Raw genomic sequence first — 24,326 nt, forward strand, 5'->3', positions numbered from 1 at the left:
CTAAGAAAGATATGAATTTGTTTCTGCAATCATTTATTTGACCTTCTGGATTATCCATTATCTACTGGGGTGGTTAACAGGGAGTTGGCATCATTAAGTAAATGCACAGATGCCTACTGTAATCTGTGAAGAATGTCTCTGTTTCCAGACCCCTTTGCCCAAGCAGATGATTGTTTGGTTTGCCCAGGGGGACACCTGTTTGATCCACAAAGCCTTGGCAGCTTCACCAGCTTGGGCCAAAGTGGTTCTCCCTGAAGCCCCAGACGTACCCCTTTGGCCTTGTGGTGAAGTGTGTCCTGGAAAGTCATCCCGCTGCCCCAGTTTTTGATCCTCACGTGCCGTGGGGAGGACAATGGGGTTGCATCCGGCTTGACCAGAGATTCTGGAGACTTCTGCGAGGGGCAAAAAGCCAGGGTTTTCTCTCAGGTCTCTCCCAGACCCCAGCCCCTGCCTTGTCTTGGAGTGGGGAAGGATCTATTGGTGGCCACACAGGGCAGGGTGTCCCTCCCCTGAGCCACCTGGGCCAGTGCCTGCAAAGAGCTCCAGGTGCCTGGGCCACTGGCCAGGGTCCTCTCCTCACCCAGGGCCCTGCCAAATGCTTCCTCAGAGGAACTGCCGTAGGAGGGACTAAGTTAGAGGTGAGGAGGATGACTGTCAGAGCCAATACCACCGAGAACAGAAAGGCACCACTGCCTTCCTTCCCTGGGAGCATGGAAGGACATATAAGCCACCCTCTCTCCCACTCCTACCCATTTCTCTGCCCACCTCTCTAGAATGGTATGGAACCCAAGGGATAGAAGCTAGCTGTCAGTGCACCTCAGGGGCCACCACTCCCGACCACTGGGTGTTGTCCCACTCTCCCAAAGCCCTTCCTCATTCCCACCTGTTCCCCCCAACACCCCAGGTCTGGGACTCTCCACTCTCCACCCAAACCCTGGCTTTCTGCCCTTTCCAGCCCAGCCTCTAACAGGCTGCTCTGTCTGCATCTGCCTGGACCAGAGAGGAAGGGGCTTCCCACACCCATGTGACTCACTGACCTTTCCTGTCCCCACGAGGGGCTGCGGGGACTCATTCTGCTGCTTGCTGAGGCTGTGATACTGAAGGTCATCCTGTGTCACTAGACTGTGAAAGGAAACAGCTAGTATGAGATGGGGTATCTGAGGGTGGAGGGGGCTCTTGGAGTTCCCTCTGCCAGTACCCTCATTTGACAAATAGGGAAACTGAGTCCGGAGGGTGGGAGTGAATTGTTCATGGTCAGTCTGACCAACTGCCCCCCATCCCCACCTTCTCTCTTCCTCTTATCTTCTTCCTCCTGCAGAGCCAAAAGGGCATGAGCAGAGCTGAGCCAAAGCTACTGGCCCAAACAGCAGCCCATAGAGGATCTGGAAAATGCTCCTTCACCCTCTGGACTGTACAAACGTGGCACAGGGGCTGGGCGGGCAGAGAATGGCTCCAACAACTCTGCCTCCCAGACCAGCAGCATTGCCCAGCAGCCACTTGGATTGACTGATTGACTGATTGATTTCTATTTCTATTTCTATTTTTTGACTGTCATCCAGGCTGGAGTGCAGCGGCATGATCTCAGCTCTCTGCAACCTCCACCTCTCAGGTTCAAGTGAACCTCCCACCTCAGCTTCTTGGGTAGCTGGGACTACAGGCGCACACCACCACACCCGGCTAATTTCTGTATTTTTGGTAGAGGTGGGGTTTCACCATGCTGCCCAGGCTGGCCTCAAACTCCTGGCCTCAAGTGATCTTCCTGCCTTAGCCTCCCAAAGTGCTGGGATTATAGGTGGGAGCCACCGCGCCCAGCCCCAGTCACTTATTTTTCATGACTTAAGCTTTTTTAATTTAAAACACTTGATTTATCTTCGTATTCTACATTTCTATTATGGAAAATGTTAAGCATACAAAATTAGAGAGAAGAGTCCAATAACCTTCCCTGGGCCCTTTACCCAGATTCAACCCAATTCAACAGTGATCAATCCACTGCCAGTCTCATTTCAACTATACCTTCCCTGCCTCATCATTATTTTAAAGCAAATCTAAGATGTCAAGTCACCTTCACCGAGGTAAAAACAAGCATTGTAAAACTTAGCATTAAATTACAGATTACTTAAAAATTAAATTAAACATTACTTAAAGTAACTTTTTAAATTAAAGATTACTTTAAAATTCAGTATTCTGAAACTGGTCAGAAACCATTTGTTCTCGTTTGGGATTTCAGGTTCATTCAGGCAAACTGAATAGTCACCACTCACACATGCCTCCCCTAGGGAGAATCATCCCACCAGGGCACCTTGGTTTGAAAGCGTATTGTATTCCATGTTCTTGGCAGTATTTTCCAGTGTGTGCATGCTTGTGCATCAGAGGGAGAGGGGGTTAGAGACTATTATGAGGGTCTCTCATTTTCTACTTGATACATATCTATGATGTTGAAATGGGATAAATGGCCATGTATTGCTTTTATTATAGGAAAAAAATGACTATATGTTACCATTATATAATTAATTATGTACATTACATAGTAGCAGTAAGTGATTCATAACTATGAAGAGATACTGTCTTAAAAGAGGATGTAAGTACGCATCAGAAAGCAACTTATATCTGAATCAAGGGATTCCACAACCCTGTAAAGGGCCTTCCACGTGACCAACCATTGTCACATGGCAAAGATGCTTTGCTTGGCCAAACTTTACTCAGACTTCTGAATCTTCTGCTGGGCCCATCCATGCATTTCCTTGTAAAAATGCAGTTTTAGCAAAAGAATCCCTGCGAAGTCAGTTTAACAAGAACCCTCCATCCTCCATAGCTTGTCACCCTCCCCATCTGATCAGGGTCCTCGTCCTCCATCCTCCCCCAGGCGATGTCTGATCACCTTAGCCTGTCCTACGCAAGAATCCTGTTAGGTTGGTGAGGCAGAATTCCCCCTATGCCTGAAGTTTTTCTTGGTAATTTTCCATCCACAGACCCTGCCCTGATCTTTGGCTATAAATTCCCACTGGCTCCTGCTGTATTTGGATCTGGGCCCAATCTCTCTCCTCCACTGCCAGACCCCACTGCAGCAGGTCCCTGTACCTATCAAGATGGTCCTAAATAAAGTCTTCCATACTGTTCTTTAACAAGTGTCATTGAATAAGTTTTTCTTTAACACACCCCTCTGGTCTAGACTGGTGTGGCCTGCCAATATATATATATATATATATATATATGATAATCTGGATATTCAGAACAGATAAGCCATGGCTGAGCAGTCATCACGGGGCTGCTTCAACAGGAAGATGTATGAGGGATGGGGTCCCCAGGGAGGCAACTGCCCCCCTTGCTCTTCTGCCATTCCCCCTCACCCCAGCACCCACCCTGCACCCATTCTTGCTTCCTCTCACTTATTTCTGGAAGTAGAGTTGGACAATTTCAGAAGCTTCAGACCAGAAATATCTACAGTACTGTTTAGATTGAGAAGCAATGCCTTTGTACATTTAACATAATCATTTTACCCCATATTTCAAAAAGCATCATTTTTAAAAGTTGCCTAAAAATCCACTTTACAGATGGGCCACGATTAGCCTGGTCCCATCGTCCATGGCTGGATGTTAGACTGTGTCTAGTTTTGCCCTCATATGAATAATGCCTTGAACTGTATAAGTGGTCTGATGCTGGCTGTGTGTGTGTGTGTGTGTGTGTGTGTGTGCGCGCGCGCGCGTACAAGCACAGAAAAACACCTCAGGAAAATGTTAGTAAATGTTAACAGTGACTAGCATTAACTGATAAGATCCTGGGCAATTTAACTTTTCTTATACTTTTCCACCTCTTCCAACTTTTTACAGTGATCACGAATTCCTTTCATAATTGGACAATTCTTTAAATTTGAAAAGTGAATAAACAAAGCTTTGCCCGGTTCCCTCCCACACCATTTCTTCTGTCTGGCTGCTGGGAGACAGGGTGACACGGTGACCAGATGCCAGGTGAGCACCTTCAGGATCTGGACACTTCTTTCCAAATTATCGCATGGTTGATTCCGACCCCACAGACGCTCATGCAATTTGACTAAACCCACAGCAGTGTGGGGTCCTGAGGACCCTCAGGGACCTGCATTCAAAGAGAGTACTGGCAGCGGGCGCGGTGACTGACGTCTGTCATCTCAGCACTTTGGGAGGCGGAGGTGGGTGGATCACTGGAGCCCAGGAGTTCAAGAGCTGCCTGGGCAACATGGTGAAACCCTATCTCTACAAAAAAAAAAAAAAAAAAGTTGCCAGGCGTGGTGATGCGCGCCTGTAGTCCCAGTTACTCAGGAGGCTGAGGTGGGAGGATCACCTGAGCATGGAGGTGGAGGCTACGGTGAGCCAAGATGACACCACTGTCGCCTGGGTGACAGAGCGAGACCCTATCAATAAAAGGGGTCTGGGGCGTGGGGAGTGCTGGCAGTGTGGTGGCTTGCTTAGACCCAGAACTTTCCACAAGCCCTTGACCAGCCGAGCCGGTCACAGCTGCAGACTGTGGCTTGCCTGGGCTGACCTGGGGGCCAGATTCCCCTGCGGTTCCGGCGCCTCCCTGCCTGTTTACCTCACCTTACACCAAGGGTGATGGTGGGGACAGATGGGGAGGGTGGGGGGGATGACGCCCTGGGAAATTGATCTCATTTGTGAATCAAGAACCTCCTTGCTCTCTTAACCGTATTTGATCCAAAGAGTGTAGCAACTTTCAACCTCAGTGCTGAAAACTTTCAAAAGCTCCCAAGTGCTGGAACATGCGCAGCGCAACTCAACCCGCATAGACGCCTCTCATAGAGCATGGGGGGCTTCTCTGGGCAGTCTGGGCTCCTGAATTATTGCGACCTCTCACGCGTTCTAAACCAGGAAAACGCTTTTAGTAAACCCTCAGGAATCCCACAGGGCGCACATCCCTGCCCTCCGATTTCTCCCAGAGATGCTTGGGGCCGCGCCCGGGTTTGGAGCCCACCGCTTCCCTCCCAGGGCGGACCTCAGGCCGCGGGGTACCTGGCTCCGCGCAGGCAGCAGGCAGGCTTCGGCCGGAGGATCCTGCAGAGCAGCCGGCACAGCCGGGGCCCAGCAGCCTCGCACGCCGCGCCCAACCCCTCGCGCATGGTCCCGGCTTCTTAGGCGCAGATCCGCAGGCTCCCTGCGCCTCCCAGGGCCCGCGCTTTATCGCTCGGAGCCCGCAGCCCCCGCCCCGGGGGCGGGGCGAGCCGCACAGAGGCCGGGGCTCTTCACCTACTCTATGTCCTGGGCCGAGCCGCCTCTCCTTCCCTGCCTTCCCCCGCGATCCCGGGACCCAAGCACCCAGGGAGCCGCAGCAGGCGTCCGCCGCGGAGTTTGGATGGCACTGGACTGTGTCTGGGTTAAGAGGCCCGGGTGGTGTTGGGCCTCGTGTTTGTTTATTCCCCATAAAATCACAATAAAGCTTATCATAATTACTCCCATTGCGCGATGCTTTCTAGTTTACAGAGCAAATTTTCTTTCTGTCATTTCGTTCAATCCCGTGGAGACGACAGCTCTACGTTGTCATCTCCACTTTATTGAGGCATTAGCTGGGGCCAGAGAGGTTAAGGATCTTGTCCAGGGCCACACAGCAGCCCCAGGGCCACAGCCCAGCCTAAGCTCACACCACCTCACAAGGCTGTCCCAGGAAGTATTGTATCACTTGTTATATACAGCATGTTCTGTGCGATTCCAGAAAAGAAACCAAAGAAAGCACTGGGTTGGGGGTGACTTCTAGTAGGAATATTGCAGGAGGGATCGTAAACCGCCTTGGGTGCCTTGCAGGCCCCTTGTCCTTGCTACCTGGACTGCGCAGAGCCTCCTGACTTTGCTCCACCTGTAAGTTGCTCCTTATCTCAAGCAAGATAACAGGTAGGGTCCAGACCAGATGGGGCAGCAGCCCTGGACCTCAACATGCAGGGGGCCCTCCTGGCAGTATGCAAGCACATTAAATCCAAAACCCCAGTTAAAGCAGAATGAAAGAGGGCACATATTTATTTCTAGCCGACTGCAGCCCAGCTAGCAACACGTAGCTTGACTTAGTTCTGAATTCCATGTGTCTTCACCTAGATGCTCCCACATTTGCCTCTGTCTCTAAAATATACACACATACACACACACACACATACCATGCTCACCTCCTAATTGTTTACAAAGGTATAGAATCATCAGTCACTTAGAATAGGCTCTTGGTTTCATGACACCTGAACAGATTAGAAAATTACTTTTTAAAATCAAAATACATTCATTGGCTCTCATCGCTTTCAGGATGAAATCCCCTTTGCACAGCTGCTTCCTCTTCCAGTACCATCACCCCTCCCTCAAGTGGATGTTGCACTCTGAGTGTATGTACCTCCTTCCCCCAACTCCTCCCCACCCTACAGCCAGCCCAGGCGCCTCTGCGGTCTCCCCAGCAGAGGCCTCTAGCATGGTGCCAGTATACCCACAACTACGACCTCCTGTCTACTCTCTATCCCACCTACTCCTGACACAATTTCTCCAACTCTTTAACATCGTATTCTTCATGTACATCTCCCAAACCAGCGAGGAAGACATCCGTTTCCCCATTTCCTTCCTGACAGCAGGAACTGGGTCTTTTTTCTCTGTCTCTTGAACAGTCCAGCACACAGTAGGCCCTCCAGGAGAGCACAGATAGTGTAGATGTTATGAGTTTGGACTTGATTCAAACTTTAGCTCAACCATTTTCCAGGAACTGACCTCCAGTAAGTCACTCAATCTTGTAAAACAAGGATAATAATTCCTGTCTCATTATTGACATAGTAATAAGGACCTTATAACTGTTATCTATTGTTTTTAGCAGTGGTGTATGCAAGTAATAAGTGGCTCAAACAATTCACTGATGAGCAGAAGGGTTTCATTGGTATCTTAACTCCCAGCACAGAGCCAGGGGAGTGGGCATCCCATGTACTCGTCAATGGAGTGGGACATGCCCAGGACACAAAGGTGGCAGCCCCATGCAGGGGTCCCTCTGGACTGCCTGGATCTGAATCCTGGTTCTGTCATTTGCTAATTATGAGATCTTGAAAATTACTTCAACTTTCTGGGCTTCAGGGTTCTCATATTTAACATGGGATAACTAAAATTCCTTCCTTGTGGATCGTTGGGAGAGTTGAATGAATTGATGTGTGCTATTTTTTTCTTCATCCCCTCCTCTATCCAACTGGATCCTTTCCACCAGCCCACCCCAGCATGAAGAGGAGGGGGGAAAAGATGGTCAAGTGAGCTGGTTTGCCACAGTTCCGCTGCAGCTCAGGGCCCTCTCTGCAGTCTGAACTCACATTTCCTGAATTGTCCAAAGACACAAGTCAATCCACAAGTCAGTCCCCAAAGACACAGGGATAACTGGCAATGCTATCAGAGGGTGTGGGGATGAAGGTTAAAGGCTGCAGCCAACACCATAAGGGTTTTGGTAAGAGAGAGATTCAGGGTGATCCGGAAAGATAGCGGATAGATCACTAGGGTCCAGAGTTCGAGAGCAGCCTGGGCAACATAGCAAGATTCTCAGTTTTAAGAGAGAGAGACAGTGGGAGAGAGAGAGAGAGAGAGAAAAGAAAAGAAAAAATAAGCCCAGGTGCGGTGACTCACACCTGTAATAGCACTTTGGGAGGCCAAGGCAGGAGAATCGCTTGAGGTCAGGAGTTCGAGACCAGCCTGGCCAATATGGTGAAACCCCGTCTCTACTAAAAATACAAAAATTAAGGGGGCATGGTAGCACATGCCTATAGTCCCAGCTACTTGGGAGGCTGAGGTGGGAGAATCGCTTGAAACTGGGAGGTGGAGGTTGCAGTGCAGTGAGCTGAGATGGAGCCACTGCACTGAGGTCTGGGCAACAGAGTGAGACTCTGTCTAAAAACAATAATAAATTAAAAAATAAAAATAGAAAAGAGAAAAATAGGGGATGAGTTGTGTCTGGATGAACTGAGGGAGGAACGTGCTATGCACAGGCACTGGGGAGCTGAGGAAGGCTGGGTTGGGCAGGTGGGATGGGCTCTCCATTTGGGTAGGGTGTGCGCTCAGAACTCTGTGGAAGCTTTAACGTGGTGACAGGCAATGGGGAGCCACTGCAGGCTCTAGAATAGGGGCATGACTTGCTAGAAGTCCAGTTGGCAGGAGAGAGCTCAGAGCCAGTGTGGGGAGCTGGAGTCAGGGAGGCCAGCTGGCAGGGGCAGCAATGATGAGATGAAGAGAAAGAAGGGGTGAAGCTGCTGTCCCTCTACAGCCCTTAGAATCTGAAGTGCCAGCAGGACATCTAGAGGCCATCCAACCCTGTGTTCTCACCTCTTGGTCTCTTAGCCACCTCAGCTGCCACAGCCCAGACTGCCTGGTTTCAAAGTCGTCTCCTCCAATTCACCCGCCACACCACACCTAGACTGTCCTGCTCAAGAACCTACATTGGCTCCCTACTGCCAGGGAGAGCGAGTCCAAATCTCCTACCCTGCATTCAAGCCCTTGTGCTCTGGCCTGGCCTTGCCTATCCCAGCCCCCAACCCACTCCTGGCCAAGCACAGTCAGGCTCATTTCTGCCTCTGAGTCTCTGTTCACCTCTCCCCTCTTCCCGAATGCCCTTGCTACTTCTCTGCAGCTGTCTACATTCTACCCATACTTCAAAGGCCACAGAGTCCACCTGACTTCTGTGAAGCCCCTAGAGGGAAGTCCATCACCTGCTAGCTGCCAACACCACCACTAATGATGGCAACGCCAACAGTGCCATTTGCTGAGCATTTACTCTGGGCCAGGCACTGTGCTAAGTTGCTTACATGGGAAAGCTTATTTACTCCTTACTCCAACTCCAGGAAATCAGCATTGCTACCCGCTTCTTACAGAGGAGGAAATTGAGGCTCAGAGGCCAGGAGACTTGCCAAAGGTTACAGGGCTACTGAGTGGCAAAGCCACTTGCTCATCCCCAAGCCCATCCTCTTAGTCATTGGCGTTTTTTGCCACCTCTGACAGATACACTGAAGGCCGTCATGCTGCACACATCCAGGGGGCGCCCTGCCCTTTGTAGTCCATGGGAAAGGCTCCTCTGGGGCGGTGGGGTTGTGTGACTGTGTGGTGGCCCTGCGTCGATGGGGGCTTTGTTTTGAGTTGCACTATTGCGTTATTGCAGATTGCCTTGTCTTTCCACTTGAGCGAGCCTCAAGCCTGTCCCTTGACTTGTTCAATGACTGACTCATTCTCTTGGTTCTGCCCTGGGAGGAGGGAATGGGCCTGGGGAGAAGGGACATGAAGAATCTAACTCTGGGCTCAAATTCCAACTCTGTAAACTCTGTAATCACCGGTCATTCAAGCTCGGCAAAGTCATAATCCTCTCAGAGTTTCTATTTCCTTGTCTGTGAAATGAGTCAATCAAACGAACTTCACAGAGCCGCCACAGAGATCAGTTGAGATGCAAAGTCTGTAAAGCGGCCTGTGTAGCTCTGGCAAGGGCAGGTACTCAGTAGATGGTAATGAACCCTGATGTGGACAGAGCGCCTGTTCTGTGTGGACACAGTGCTGAGTGCTGTAGATCTCATTTCATCCTCAGCACACCATGAGGAGGGCCCCCTTGAGTTTCTCACTCCGCAGGTGAGCACTAAGGTTCAGAGAGGTGAACTTACCCTGAGTCACGCAGACGGCTAGAGGCAGCACCGGGCAACTAGTGCGGCCAGCACAGGGCTTGGAACTAGTTTGTCTAACATCCTGATGCCCTTCACCAGGATGATATTCAAAGCATCTAGCGAACAGTAAATTAGAATGGATGCAGGCCAGGATGCTGACCCTCCACCCCGACCCCTCCGCCCTGGTGCCCACCACTAGGCTCTACTGCCTCCCGTTCTCAGGTCAAGCTCCTTCCCATATTCTTCCCCCAGAGATTCCAAGCTCCTTCGGGGCCAGCCCCTTGCCATGTCCCCTCTTCCTCCACATACTGTCAGGCACAGTGAGGTGCCCAATAATCAGGGGCTGCGTTGAATTCCAACAGGGATTTTCAAGAAGCAACAAGGAGACCTCAGGTGAGAGGGGAGGAGCAGAGCGAGGAATTCTGAGTCATGGGTGCTGACAGGGCATAGGTGCCCAAGGAAACAAGCGGGAGGTGCCCCTGGGGGAAAACTCACCTGGAGGTGGCACAGGCGGCTTTCTCCATGTTGTTGTTGATGTCTTTTCCCCCAGTCATTGTATACTGGTGGAATTTGGTCTTGAACAGAAATTTCCAAGGACAGGCCATCTCTATGGCTTTGCAAAGCAGGTCACTTATGTCACTGATCTGGATTTGAGCTCAGATGTTCTTCACTGTGGGGCTGAAGAAGGGAAGCAGAGGTGAGGGGAGGTTGAAGAAGATTTTATAGAACAGGGCTTCTCAATGGGATTGGCTCACTGAAGAATCGATACGAACGCCAGCATGAGCCCCTTCATCAATGCTTTGCAACCTCTGTCTCTATTTCGGGGTTGGAATGGGGAGTCTTCTGACACAGACTTCAATTCTGTAAAGCCACTTAATAACCTAAAGGGAAAACAATGAACCACCCCCCCATCCCCATCTCCACTTAACAAGGACAAACTATATGCACCATGAGCCTCCTTAGCGGGACCTGCTGGCCCAGCGGACCCAGCCAGGCTTCATCACTGGCCACAGACAGGGTGAGGAAGAGCTGAAACAGGGGTGCCTTTGTCTGACCCTGAAAGACACTTTCCAGCAGCTCTTATTATCAACCGTAGTTTTAGGTCTGTTACTGGGGAAAGCGCTCAAGTTGTAGCTGCCTTTCTTTTAAAGATTTTGCAATTGTTGTTCTAACTCAGCATTATTTCTTGCTCCTCTTTTATTATGTGGGGAGGAAATATTTGTGAAAAATGCACTCATCCCTCGAAATCTGAGATCATCTCCTTTGAAACAGACAAGAGGAAGATCAAAGAGGCAGAAACTCTGTCTTTAGAAGACAGTATAGTGGATATGGTCCATGTAAGAATTTTTAGGCCAAGCGCAGTGGCTCACACCTGTCATCCCAGCACTTCTGAAGACTGAGGCAGGAGGATCGCTCGAGCCCAAGAGTTCGAGTTCAGCCTCGGCAACACAGGGAGACCTTGTCTACAAAAAATTTAAAAATTAGCCAGGCAGGCATGGTGTCTTGTGCCTGTAGTCCCAGCTACTCGGGAGGCTGAGGCAGAAGGACCACTTGAGCCTGGGCAGTCAAGGCTGTCTCAAAAAAAAAAAAAAAAAGAAAGGGAAGGGAAGAGGAAAGGGAAGAGAAGAGAAGAAAGGAAGGAAAGAGGGAAAGAAAGAAGGAAAGAAAGAAAAGAACTTATAGCCCCACAGTCCTGGGTTCAAATCCTGGAATTCCAGCTCTACCAGTTATGTGTCCTGGATCAAGTTATTTAACTGAAACTCATTTCTTCATCCATAAAATGGTTTAATATATTCATCTTACCAGGATTTGTGGGGAGGTTACATGTTATAAGGACTGAATAAGATAATCTATGTTAAAAAACATTCTTAGCAGACACAAACTCTCATTCTTAACTTTTCAGAAAGTTTTTCCTTGTCATGTAGCAACCACAGCTAATATTTGCAGAAAAGAAATCTGACCAAGATGCCATGTTCAAATGACCGAACCTCATGTTGGCATTTCTTTACCTAGACTTTCCAATACCTTCTCTCTGTAGGCAGAAAATTCCCACAATTTTCTGAGCCTTCTCATACAGGAAGAAACAAAACCCTCTCAAAACAGCCACTTCCCCAGAAATGAAGGCCACTCACCTTGCACCTGGCTGCACTGCCTCCCCGGGGTAAGGTCAGTCAAACCGAGAAGAGACCTGTGCCTTGAGAACTTCAGGACTGTCTAGAACTGCCCAGTCCCCTCACCAAAGGTGGCCAAGAGATTTTAAAGCAGCAACGATGTTGAGTTATCTGGGGCCAGAGCCTCAGTTTTCGACTCACTGCGAAGTTATGAACACACTGGCAGCCAAGAAGTATTTATACTCACCCCATGCCATCCAGAAGGTTGTTTTTGCATAAAGGTTTCTTTTTTTTTTTTTTTTTTGGTTTGCAAAGGGAGTGCCCCCAGCTGGCGTAGAGTGAGCTAATTTATGACTGTGACTGCCAAGGACTGTGGGTGACCTGATCTTGCTGTTACATCACTCTGTGTGGTGTCTCTTCACCCATCCCACCTCTTTCTGGTCCCAAGTCCAAGGTGGCAGTTCATCAGTAGGGTGGTTGCTAAGATAGAGGCACCGCGGAGCCAGGCTTTATTTGGCCAAGCCACATGGCCTCACTTTCAGCATCTGGGAGATTTTTTTCCTCAGCAGGGAGCTCTCCGGTTAATCCCTGTCCATCCTCTCACTTTTCCAGCTTGTGACGTGAGTCCAGGAAGCTGGGGGAATATTGACAGTATGGAACACGTTGGAAAATGCCCAGGATCCAGAAGGCCAGTGATATTAGATGATGCCATTATTCCAGACAGGCCCCTAGACCTGATACTGAGACATTTGGAAGGAAGGAAGATGCTATTATTTCAGAGGCCTCTCTGAGAAGTTAGATGCACTAACACCTCATCCTTTTTTTTTTTGAGGCCGAGGTCTCTCTGGCCCAGGCTGGAGTGCTGGCCGGATCTCAGCTCACTGCAAGCACCTCCCAGCCTCCCGGGTTCCCACGCCATTCTCCACACTCAGCCTCCCAGTAGCTGGGACTACAGAGGCGCCATACCACCTCGCCCGGCTAGTTTTTTGTATTTTTTAGAGGCGGGGTTTCACCGTGCCCAGCCAGGATGGTCTCGATCTCCTGACCGTGATCCGCCCGTCTCGGCCTCTAAAGTGCTGGGATTACAGGCATGAGCCACCCAGCCGGCCTTTTTTTTTTTGATCACGGGTCTGGCTCTGTCACCCGGGGCTGGGTGCAGTGGCCCGGGATCTCAGCTCACACCAAGCTCAGCCTTCCCGAGTTCACGCCATTCTCCTGCCTCAGGCTCCTGAGGTAGTTGGGACTACAGTAGCCCGCCACCACGCCTGACTAGTTTTTTGTATCTTTTAGTAGAGACGGGGTTTCACCATGTTAGCCAGGATGGTCTCGATCTCCTGACCTCGTGATCCGCCCGTCTCGGCCTCCCAAAGTGCTGGGATTACAGGCTTGAGCCACCGCGCCCAGCCCTAACACCTCATCCTTTAGCACTAGGTAAGCTTTGGCAGAATGGCAAGTAGGATTATTTTCTACAGGGGGAAAAATTCCTTTTCTTCTAATGGAAACGATCACTTCTTATATGAAAAAGTGATAATTTCTTGTAATTTCATTTCATATTTATTTATTTATTTATTTATTTATTTATTTATTTGTTTGTTTGTTTATTTTTGAGATGGGGTCTCACTCTGTCACCAAGACTGGAGCGCAGTGGCACGATCTCTGCTCATTGCAACTTCTGCCTCCCAGGCTCAAGCGATCCTCCCACCTCAGCCTCCCAAGTAGCTGGGACCACAGGCGCGCACCTCCATGCCCAGCTAATATTTCTGTGTTTTGGTAGAGACTGGGTTTCACCATGTTGCCCATGCTGGTCTCGAACTCCTGAGCTCAAGCGATCCGCCCACTTCAGCCTCCCAAAGTGCTAGGATTACAAGGGTGAACCACCACGCCCAGCCTATAATTTCATTCCTTATAATACCTCAAATACAGTATTCCTATACCTATGCATTTTTCCATCATAAAAGTAAAATAACAACTACCTTAGGAAGAAGTTGAGAAGCAAAGGGAAAAAAGTCACCCTTGATCTCACCATCCCAACACATTGTTGCCAGTGTACACTCATTGCCTTCCTGTCTTTCCCAAGTTAAATTCAGCATCATATATTAACTTTGTCAAAGATAAACTAAGAGCCGCAAAAAAGACATCGATATCAGAGCTCAAGGATCTTTGCTGAGTGAATGAGTGGATGAATGAATGAAAAATAGGAATAAACTGGAATGAGTTTTAACATATCAAAGCCACCTTTCTTTCAGGCTTCAGCCGTTCAATCCAGGTAAACAGCACTCAGGGAAAGCATCAGAATCCTGGCCTTAGGGAGTGCAAGGCGTAGAAAAATAAATGGAGGCTGGGCGCCGTGGCTCACGCCTGTAATCCCAGCACTTTGGGAGGCCGAGGCAGGCGAATCATGAGGTCAGAAGATCGAGACCATCCTGGCTAACACGGCGAAACCCCGTCTCTAATAAAAAAAAATACAAAAAATTAGCCGGACACGGTGGCAGGCGCCTGTAGTCCCAGCTACTCAGGAGGTTGAGGTAGGAGAATGGCGTGAACCCAGGAGGTGGAGCTTGCAGTGAGCCGAGATTATGCCACCACACTGCAGCCTGGGCAACAGAGCGAGACTCTGTCTCAAAAAAAAAAAAAAGAAAAGAAAAATAAATGGATAATTATAGTACAGAGTGATACCTGTAGTGATGGAGGGATGATATGGTGCTGATGTAGCTGGTTCTGCCTTGTTCAAGGAAAGTTTACAAGGGAGAGGACACCAGGGCAGGGTTTTAAGGGATGATTAGGAGTTTGCTGCATTCTATTCCCTGTAGCTGCTTTCACATATTCTGGCTATACATGCAGCAAATGCATGTGTTAACCCATTTAATGCCCCCACCCAAGAGCCTCTGAGGGGAATACTACTACTTGCTATTCATGGAATTCTCAAGAATCCCATCTACTTGGCCTCAAAGCACTTCGTTGATTTTCCTTCAGAAAATGCAGTTATTCAGTTATTCGATCTGTCAAACATGTCACCTCGGGCTCCCCTCTAACGCAGCGTCTGCTTGATGTGGCATTCTTGACCTCTGGCAGGGTTTCAGTCAGCAGTTACTGTCTAAACTGAGCTTCAGGCTTGAGGACACATTTGGAATTAGCCAGCTGGGAAGGAAATATAATTTCTCCTCAATCCTCCAAAGTTCTTTGTTGGGAAAGACACTGTAACAAAAGACAGATTAATAATAGAGAAAAACAAGCAAGTTTGTTAATGTCTGTGATGCACACCACACAGGAGAAGCCTCAGTGAAAGTAACTCAATGCTGCGGCTTAGAACTCTGGCTTCCGGAGCATCTGCCACGAAGAGCAATGCATTTTAGAAAGTGACAAGATGGCTGGGCGCGGTGGTTCATGCCTGGAATCCCAGCACTTTGGGAGGCTGAGGTGGGCAGATTGCTTGAGGCCAGGAGTTCGAGACCAGCCTGGGCAACATAGTGAGATCCAATCTCTACAGAAAAATTGAAGATAAATTAGCTGGGTATGGTGGCATGTCCAGCTACTGTAGTCCTAGCTACTCAGGAGGATCAGGTAGGAGGATCGCTTGAGCCCAGGAGTTCGAGGCTGCAGAGAGCTATGATCGCGCCACTGCACCCCAGCCTGTCTCAAAAAAAAAAAAAAAAAAAAAAAGGAAAGGAGGAAAGGAAAGAGGGAAAGAAAGAAAGAAGAGAAAAGTGACAAGACAAAGGAACGCAGTTGTAGGCTTCCAGGGGTGGGAAGTAGCGAGAAAGTAAACATGTGGGAGTGAGGTAAGGAGTAGGATAGCAAGGTTTGTTCGTATTTGTAGATGGTTCTGGTGCCATCTCTGAGCTGATAAAAGTTATCTTCTCATCTTGATGCTAGGAAAGCATCTTTCTCCAAGGAATGTTTATGGCTTGCTGCAGGCAGGACAGGGCAGTTCAGATAGCCCTCTCGCTAGCTGCTCTTTCTCAAATGCCTTCAGCTGGAAATAATCAGGATGCCACATCGGCATATTTGGGGGTGGCATGATCTGGTTTCCTCTAGTCTGAAAGGTCCCAGGTTCGAGGGACAGCTTCACTGTTGAACTGTCATGTGACCTTGGAAAAGCCACTTCTTTCTGGGCCTGACTTCTCTTGTGACAAATGGTGATAAAAATAAAAGCAAGTAAACAAGACACAAGAAAATGCTTTGAGCCATTAAGCAAAAAGGCAGTCAAGCAAGAATGTATTATCCTTGCTGGGGGTCAGAGAGTAACAACTGTTTTAAATTCCTGCTTTTAAATTCCCAGTCTTCTCTCTCCCTTTGTAACATTAAATTCATGTACGTATTTTTAATTTTTAATTAGAATAAATTTCACATAACATAAAATTACCGACTATTTTAAAGTGTAAAATTCAATGCTTTTTAGAATATTCACAATGTTGTATAACCATGACCACTATCCCAATCCTCTCTTAACCAGCAAATAGGAAGAGGAGGGGAGTAAAAATAGTGATAATGATTGTGATGATACAGAGAGGTTAGGAGACTCACCAAGGTCACACAGCAGACAGCCTTCAAGCCGGGACAAACAGTGAGCTTCTGGTACCCTCCCCAGAGCACCTGTCTCCAGGATCCAGGGCTGGCCCCCTACTGGAGGTTGGCAAGTCTCCTGCGACTTCCAGGACCTGCACGGCTGCCTTCCTCTTGGCCCTGCCCACCCAGCAGGCCACATTCCTGGGCCTCTTCTGATGATGGATGCGGCAGGTGAATTCTGCTGGGGAGAAATCAAAGAGCACCTTGAAGAGCAGGCGGGGGACAGGTGGGCCCCCCAGAGGGTGGCGATAGAGGTTCTGAGGCTGCTGTGGAGAAATGCCTTCCTCCCTGCCTTCCCGGGCTGTCCCGGGCACCATGCTGACAGCAACCGGCATGGGAATGTCTTGGGCTCATTATCCTGGAACTGATTTTCCATTGAATCCATTTGATCTGTTTCTATGACAGGCTGTGAAGATGGTTCAGATTCAGTTAGCCCTTGGAAGTTAGCAACTTTGAAGCCCTTTCTACAAAAACAATGATCAGAGCTCACGTTTACTGAGCAAGGCACTTAAACATACCGACCTTTTAATCCACACAACAGTCCTGTGGGATGGGAATGATCACTAGCCCCATTTTATAGATGGGGAAATTGCGTTTCAGCGAAGCCAAATGACTTGTCCAAGACCACGCAGTCAGGTGGTGGCAGGGCTACAACCCTGGAGTCCCAACTTGCACTTGCTCTGGCGCTTGCCCCATAAATATAGCCAGGCCCTGGGCTTTGCATTTATTATCTCAGTTAATCCTCCAACAACGTGGTGTGGCAAGTACTATTATAATACTATCCCCAATTCCCCAATAAGGAAACCGAGACACAGAAAGTTTGAGCAACCAGCTCAATGTCACTCAGTCTGTAAGTGGCAAAGCTGAGGACTGACCCAGGTCTGAGAACTTGACTGGACCCCACTTGTATGCCCACTGTGTGTGTGCCCATTGTGCTACAGGTGAGTACACCCAGGAGCAAGGAGAGGTGACAATGAGGGAGTGGGAAACTGAGGCCAAGGTAGGAGCTGAGGATTACCTGGGGTTGAATGTTCTCCTCTCCATGTCAGTGTCCGGTGCCAGCTCTGTGCCAGGCCACGGAAGGAGGAGACGGAGTTCCTACTGTGTGCCCCACCTCACAGAAAGTGATAAAAATTTTATTTTAGAAATATATTTAAGGTTTAAAAACAGCCAGTTTAAGGTAAAATGTTTAAGCAAATAACAGTATGGGTGCATGCAGATGTGACACAAATGATAAAGGTGGGACGTGAAGGAAACGCGGGGGGTGGCTCTTTCTCTCCATTTGTGTGTATGCATGTCACACATCCTGTGGGGCCTTCACTCCACTGGGCTGTCAAAGGAAGGCATTGAGAAGAGGCACTCCTGGGACCCTCCCAGTTCTGAGGCCCTAACAAGCTCGAGTCCCCAGACCCTGAGCCCCATGTCATTTGTCAAGTGACCACTGGAGGGCGTGAGTCACACAAATTCCAGCAGCTCCGAAGCTGAGGTCTTCCCAGGTTTCCACCACCTTGTGTGACTTGGAGATGACGGAAGTGAAGGGATTTTTACTGGAAATGCCCCGTGGTCACTCCAGGGTGGACAGGCTGAGGGTGGACCAGGGAGGTGGGCAAGCTTTGCTGAGTCCCTGGAGTGTGACTCACGTTGGCTTGTGTAGGCCTGGCACTTTGCTGGTGTTCCAGCCAGGAATTTCTTTTAAAAGTCTCATTTCTTGTCAAGCCTCCCCAGAACATCCTCCCTTCCCTGCCCTCCCATGTTGCTTCCTGGGTGCCGGTCCTTCTAGGTTGAGAAATAACAAACAGAGTGGCACCTGGGGTGGTCGCAGGGTGTGATGGTTCAAGGGGCAAGATTCAGGGGCAAGTAGTGTATCTGGGAAGTACAGGGGACATCAGGAGGGGAATGAGAAAGTGAGACAGAAAAAGGAAGGCAGCTGATAAAGGTGCTATAGGCCAGCTTTCACAATTTGCAACTAGGCTAAGCCCCACCAGGAAACTTGAAAAATGGTGCGGAACACAGGGCTTCGAATGATCCCACCCGAGGGGCCAGGGGCTCGGCTACTGGCCCAGCAGTTCCAGAGCATCACTCACTGAGGCTGTTCCCAGGGAGGTTAAACTCGCAAGGCCTGCTGTGAGCAGAACAGCCTTCCTTGGTTCTGGAAAAGCCCTCTGGAATTCACAAAGTGCACTGGAATGAGATGAGGACAGACGTCGCTGCTACAGGGGGGTTAGAATTAGGCCAAATGGAGGAAGAGAGGTGTTTGATCACCTTCTCCCCAGGTACAGCCTCTGAGGGTGCTGGATGCTGATCCAAGAAGTTCTAAATGCCAAGAACTTCAGCTAAGCCCACCCTCTTGTATCCTTCCCTAAGAAGCACTGCATCTTTGGTTAGGTCACATGAGCCCTCCCGGCCTCCTTTTCCTCACTTAAGGGTCTCTGAGGCTTTTCCAGCTGTCATATCTGGGCTTTCTGAGTCTCCCCACCTCATATATATCTGGTCTTTGATGCTTCTAGAAAAGTGACCTTCCCCACCAGAGTGCCCCTGAAAGGCAGAATGCAGCAACGACTGGCAGCTTCTGTAGAGCCTGGCCACTGTGTGTACAGAGATGTCCGGAGCATCGTTCTCTATGAGAGTCAGGAACGACCCAGGTGATCAGCATAAAGAAAGACACACCAGGCCGGCTTTATAGTGAACCATTACGTGGCCCGGTGTGGTAGCCCATGCCTGTAATCCTAGCATTTTGGGAGGGCAAGATGGGAGGATCACTTGAGCCCAGGAGTTTCAGACCAGCCTTGCCAACACGGCAAAACCCTGTCTGCGCAAAAAATAAAAAAATTAGCCAGGCGTGGTGGTGAACAACTGCAGTCCCAGCTACTCAAGAGGCTGAGGTGGGAGGATAGCTTGAGACCAGGAGGTCGAGGCTGCAGTGAGCTGTGATTGTGCCACTGCACTCCAGCCTGGGCAACAAAGTGAGACCCTGTCTCAAAAAAAAAAAAAAAAAAGAAAGGATTTATTTAGCTGGGCATGGTGACAAGCACCTGTAGACCTAGCTACTGACTGAGGTGGGAGGATCACTTGAGCTGAGGAATTAGTGAGCTATGATTGCACCATTGCACTCTCCAGCCTAGGCAACAGTGAGACTCTGGTCTCCTGAAAAAAAAAAAAAGGAATCTTTATGGTAAGAAATAATGTTCATGGTGTCAGTAGCAAAATAATAACCCCCACCATGTAAAATAGAGACAGAAAAAAAATGTGGGGAAAAAAATACTAAAATATTAAAAAGTGGTAGAATTATGGGCAATAGTTATCTTTTCTTTACCCTTCTCTGTATTTGCTATCTGGGCATATGTTAGTTTTATAATATAAAAAGTGGATCCTTACTTTTTGAGCTACTATCTCAGACATGCGACTGTGTCAGCAATTCACCTTTCCCAAAGGAAAGGAGCTTCTAGTGTCCATTTTCATTACAGAAGGCACAGAGAGGGCAGCCACCCCTGCCGCTGGCTATTCTGCAGGAGTTACACTGGTTTTCTGAGCATCGTCCATGAGTTTTCCAAGCTGCGCCCTGGGAATCCAGTGGTGAGTGACGGCAGACAAGCTGGCTCTCTCTCTCCCTCCCTCCTCTGCCGCTAGTAGAGATGGCAAGATGAGTCCCAGAGCCTGTTGGAGGCAGTGCATTTGGGGGACAGAGGCTGCCTCCTTAAAGACAGAGTAGAAACCAGGGGGACAGGCCAAGTGCATCAAAATGCTTGGACACTTGGCCAAAGCCAAGCGGCTCACTCTTGAAACAGAGGTGGGGTCTGGCTCTTTGTGGGTGAAGGAAGGATGGGAGGAAGGGAGGAAGGGTAATTCCTCCAGCAATTTGAGTGGGAGGCTGTGGGGGCCAAGCTATTAATAACAGCAGAGGCCACTGTCAGGCAGACTCAGGGACAAGTCTCAGGCCTGCCACCTAAATTCATCTGTGGGCCTTGGAGTGGTTACTCTTGGTTTCAGTTTGCTTATCTGTAAAGTGTGGATGATCACAGAGTCCCCACCTCCTCGAGCCTTGGGGAGGAGTAGTGAGATGATTGTACACAGCGCCTGCCCTGCAGTTCAGCTTGAGCACGCTCCTATCTTGCCAGAGCCAGAGCGTAGCTGTAGCTTTAGCAGAGCAGCAGCAGGGAGCTAGATAGCTCTGCCTACTGCTATTCTCCCAGCACCTGGTACATGCCGGAGCTCAAGAAACAAATGCCCAACTGACTGCCAGGGCCTTTTTATGTGTTATCTCATGCATTCCACACCACCACGCTGTGAGGTGAGCTGTGTCAACCCTATTTTACAGATGACAAAAGTGAGGCTTAGGGAGATTAAATAATTTTTCCCAAGATTATACAGCTAAAGCTGCAGAACTATGATTCAGGTCCATTTGATTCCAAACGCATCTGGGAGGAGCATCTTAGGGGCGCCGCCGGGCTGAGGCTAAAGGTAGCCCTCTCTCACCCAAGACCAAGCTCCTATGGATGACGACTGTTTAAAGGGCAAACACAGCTCCAGGGGAAGAGGCGGGAAAATCAGGGAAATGATCTGTGATGCTGTCAGGGCCCTGGAGGAAGGACTGAGCAATGCGGGAGTTCCCCAGGGGCTCCTGGGAGGGCCCAAGAGGCCAGGTGGGGACAGGGTTGGGCAGGAAAGCCTGGAAGAGTGCTCTCAGAGGAGGTGACAGTCCCCAACAGGAAGAAAGGCTGTCCTTCTGCTGAGCTTACAAGGGAAGCTCCCATACTGGAAGAAAGAACCTTGAACTTCTGCTTCCAACACCTATGTCTAGCCTGTCTCATCCTGACCTGCATTTCAGAGCTCCCCGTGACTCCAGGAGCTCTCCAACAAGCCATGCCTTAGCACACACTGTTCCCTGTAGCTGGAATGTCCCCGACAGCTCCCTGGCCTACCCTTGCCCTAACTCGAATCCCCTTCAGACTCTGCTTCACTTCGTGGCATTGTTGCCTCTAGGGGCTCCCCTGACCCTCCACCCTCAAGCCTCTTGGGGTGCCCCAAATCCCTTGGGCTCCCCTTTCCTCAACACTGATCCCACTATTTTAATTCTGAGCTCACTGGTGTGTCTCTTTTAGTAGACACAAGCTTCCCAAGGCCAAGATCATGTCTCACACATCTCTGCAGCACCAGCAGCATGCCTGGCCCAGAGTAGGTGCTCAGAGGACTTTGTTTTGTTGAGATAAAAGCCATGTGCCATAAAATTCCCCCTTTTAAAGAGTATAATTCAGTGGTTTTTAGTATATTCACAAAGTTATGCAACCATCATCACTATCTAATTCCAGAACGTTTTCATCACCCCAAATAGAAACCTCGTACCCTTTAACAGTCACTCCCCACTTCTTCCTTACCCCCAACTCTTAGAAACCACTAAATCTACTTTTTTTCACTATAGATTTGCTTATTTTGGATGTTTTATATAAATGGAATCATACAATATTTGGCCTTTTGTGTCTAGCTTATTTCACTTAGCATAATGTTTTCAGGGTTCATTCACATGACATGTTCAAGTTCTTTGTTCTTTTTTATGGCTTAGTAATATTCCACTGTATGGATATACCACATTTTATGTATCCATTCATCAGTTGATGGTCATTTGGGTTGTTTCTATTTTTTGGTCACTGTGAATATTGCTGTTCAAATATAAACATTTGAGTACAGGTTTTTGTGTGAACATGTACTTTCAATTCTCTTGGAGTAGAATTGTTGGGTCATAGGGAAACTTTATGTTCAACTCTTTTGGGGAACTGCCAGACTATTTTCTGAAGTGGCCGCTGCACCATTTTACATCACTACCATCATAGGAAAAGGGTTCCAATCAGTCTACATCCTTGACAACACTGATAATGAGCTTTCTTTTTTTGGTTATATAGCTTCTAGTGGATGTGATGTAGCCAATGGACCATTGATGAATTAGTGAGTGACAAGCTGATGGATGGATGGATGGGTGGATGGATGGATGGATGGATGGATGGATGGATGGATGGATGGATGGATGAATGGATGGACATATGGGAGTAGATACTTGACCCTGAGTTCTGAGCTCTGATTTTGGTGGGAGAGCCTGCTTCCCTGAGGACCTGCATCAAGTAGAGACATAGCAACCTGCAGCCTGCCCCTGACCATCGTGGTTCCAGATGCCCAATCTGCCTTCATCCTTGGTGGCTTTTAAGCACACAGGTGACCTGGATTCTCCTAAGCCTGTGGAAGGCCTTGGAGGGGGCCCCATTCTGGGTGACACAAGTTCTGTTACTCATCAGTTTCAATTTCTTCTTCTGTGAAATGGAAAGAGAAAGAGAAAAGGCACACAAGTTTCTGCAGAGGGTGTGGCACATAGCAGGTCCGCAATAAATGGGAGCTTTCTTTTTCCAGTCTGTTTCTCATCCAATGTGTATATAAATGCCGCTCCACTAATTATCTACTGGAAAAGAGCTTGAGAAGTGGGGCAGTGGAAAGGGTGGGGGACAGGGAAAGCCAGGTAAGAGATTTACATATGGCAGGAAGCTGCAGCAAGTCATCGAGGGAGTGGGAGTCACAGAGCAACCCTGGGAGGATCGTCACAGGCTTCGGAAGGGGATCTCCTCCCAGTCATTTGCATCCCCAAGCACGACTCTTACTGTAAGGAAGACCTGAGCTTCCTAGTTAGGCCTTTGGATGGGCGTGGAGAGAGGGCAGCATCTAACTAGTGCTGATCTAAGATCATCTCGGGTCCCCAGGCAAACCCCACAGAAGGGTGAACCAGATTCCAAGGCCAGTGAATTTTATCCATTGTGCCAACCTTCATAGACAGGGAATGGCTGCTCAGAGATTCGCAGTGAGATGGACGTTAAAGTTCTATATTTTTAAGACTCAGTAGGAAAAAGTAGCCACCCGCATCTGCCCTGGGCAGATGACCAATGACCCGTATTTACTGCCCCTGTTCTAGACCAGTATAAGATTAGCTGTCTGTTGGGTAGTTCCCATGTAAATAGTTTCTTACTTGGGGCAGTTGAAAGGTTAGGAGGGAAAGAAGAGGGGATTAAAATAAATTGCTAGAACAGGGGACTGGTAGCGGCAGCGGTGCACTCGAGGCTCCAGGCTGCAGTGAGCACTGAGCACTTAGTTTATGGAGTGCTCAGCTGAGGTTGTCACTAACCGCTTACGAGAGGCCAGTGGCGCCGTGAGCCAGGCCCACTTCAGGAAGATTCTTGGCTTATCTGTGGGACTCAGCTTCCTCATATGTAACATGGGGACAATGGGGATATATGGCACAGGGCTGCTGTTTATCTTGCCAGATGATCTCGTGCACGTGGATGAAGAAGGGAATGTGGGAAATACATGCTCCCAGTCTTACCAGAAGGGAAAACTGAAGCCTACAGTGGGGGTTGGAAGAGGTGGAGAAAATGCAAGAAACACAGACAGCTTTGTGATTGCAAATTTGTTCCAGGTCCTGGTTGCAATTAATTCTATATTAATTGTTTTGTCTTTAGTACTTAACTCCTATCTGGAAGAACTCCTCATTAGTCCATCTGCCCTGGCATGGCCCACTTCTGAGTGGCTTTTCTCCCTGCTGTGTATCATGTGACCCCTCCAGTTGCCTGGACAAATGTGAGTATGTCACCAGGGAGCAGCCAGTGGCCTCAGAGGTACCCTGGTGGACCCTCAGGCCCTGCAGGTTTGAACTGGAGACAGAGGAACAGCGGTTGATAGCAGAGTTGATATCCAAAAGCCTCCCAGAGAGATGATGGACAGAGCTGCAGGCAGAAGAAGCCTGCAGTGGGGAGTGCAGCGCAGGTTGCTGCAGGAGGAGCAGGGACCGAGGGGCTGAGCTCCAGACCAGGACGCCACAGCCAGGCAGGGTGGAGAGAACCCAGGCCCTGGAGAGAACTGCCTTCAGAGTCCCAAATTCTCCCCAGGCTGCATGATCCCTGCCATGTGGTCCAGCTTCCTTATTGCCCAGTTTTACCATAACCTCTTGCTCTCTGGAAGAACCTGTGTGAGGAACTTACATTTTTGCAGCTACGTGACAGAGT

General features: G+C 49.1%; 1 protein-coding gene across 1 annotated transcript; it reads right to left on the bottom strand.

Moving 5' to 3' along the window:
• Positions 1-87: 87 nt before the first annotated feature.
• On the bottom strand, positions 88-5,104 carry LOC116270956. The gene is made up of 4 exons (XM_031656955.1): positions 4,998-5,104; positions 2,300-2,358; positions 1,038-1,297; positions 88-392 (listed from the first exon to the last, which is right to left on the bottom strand). The coding sequence occupies exons 1-4, from the start codon at positions 5,102-5,104 to the stop codon at positions 114-116; spliced, it is 705 nt and encodes a 234-aa protein (XP_031512815.1). The 3' UTR covers positions 88-113.
• Between the last annotated feature and the right edge of the window lie 19,222 nt (positions 5,105-24,326).

This window comes from Papio anubis, chromosome 17 (assembly GCF_008728515.1).
Source record: "Papio anubis isolate 15944 chromosome 17, Panubis1.0, whole genome shotgun sequence".
NCBI classification, from domain to species: Eukaryota; Metazoa; Chordata; class Mammalia; order Primates; family Cercopithecidae; genus Papio; species Papio anubis.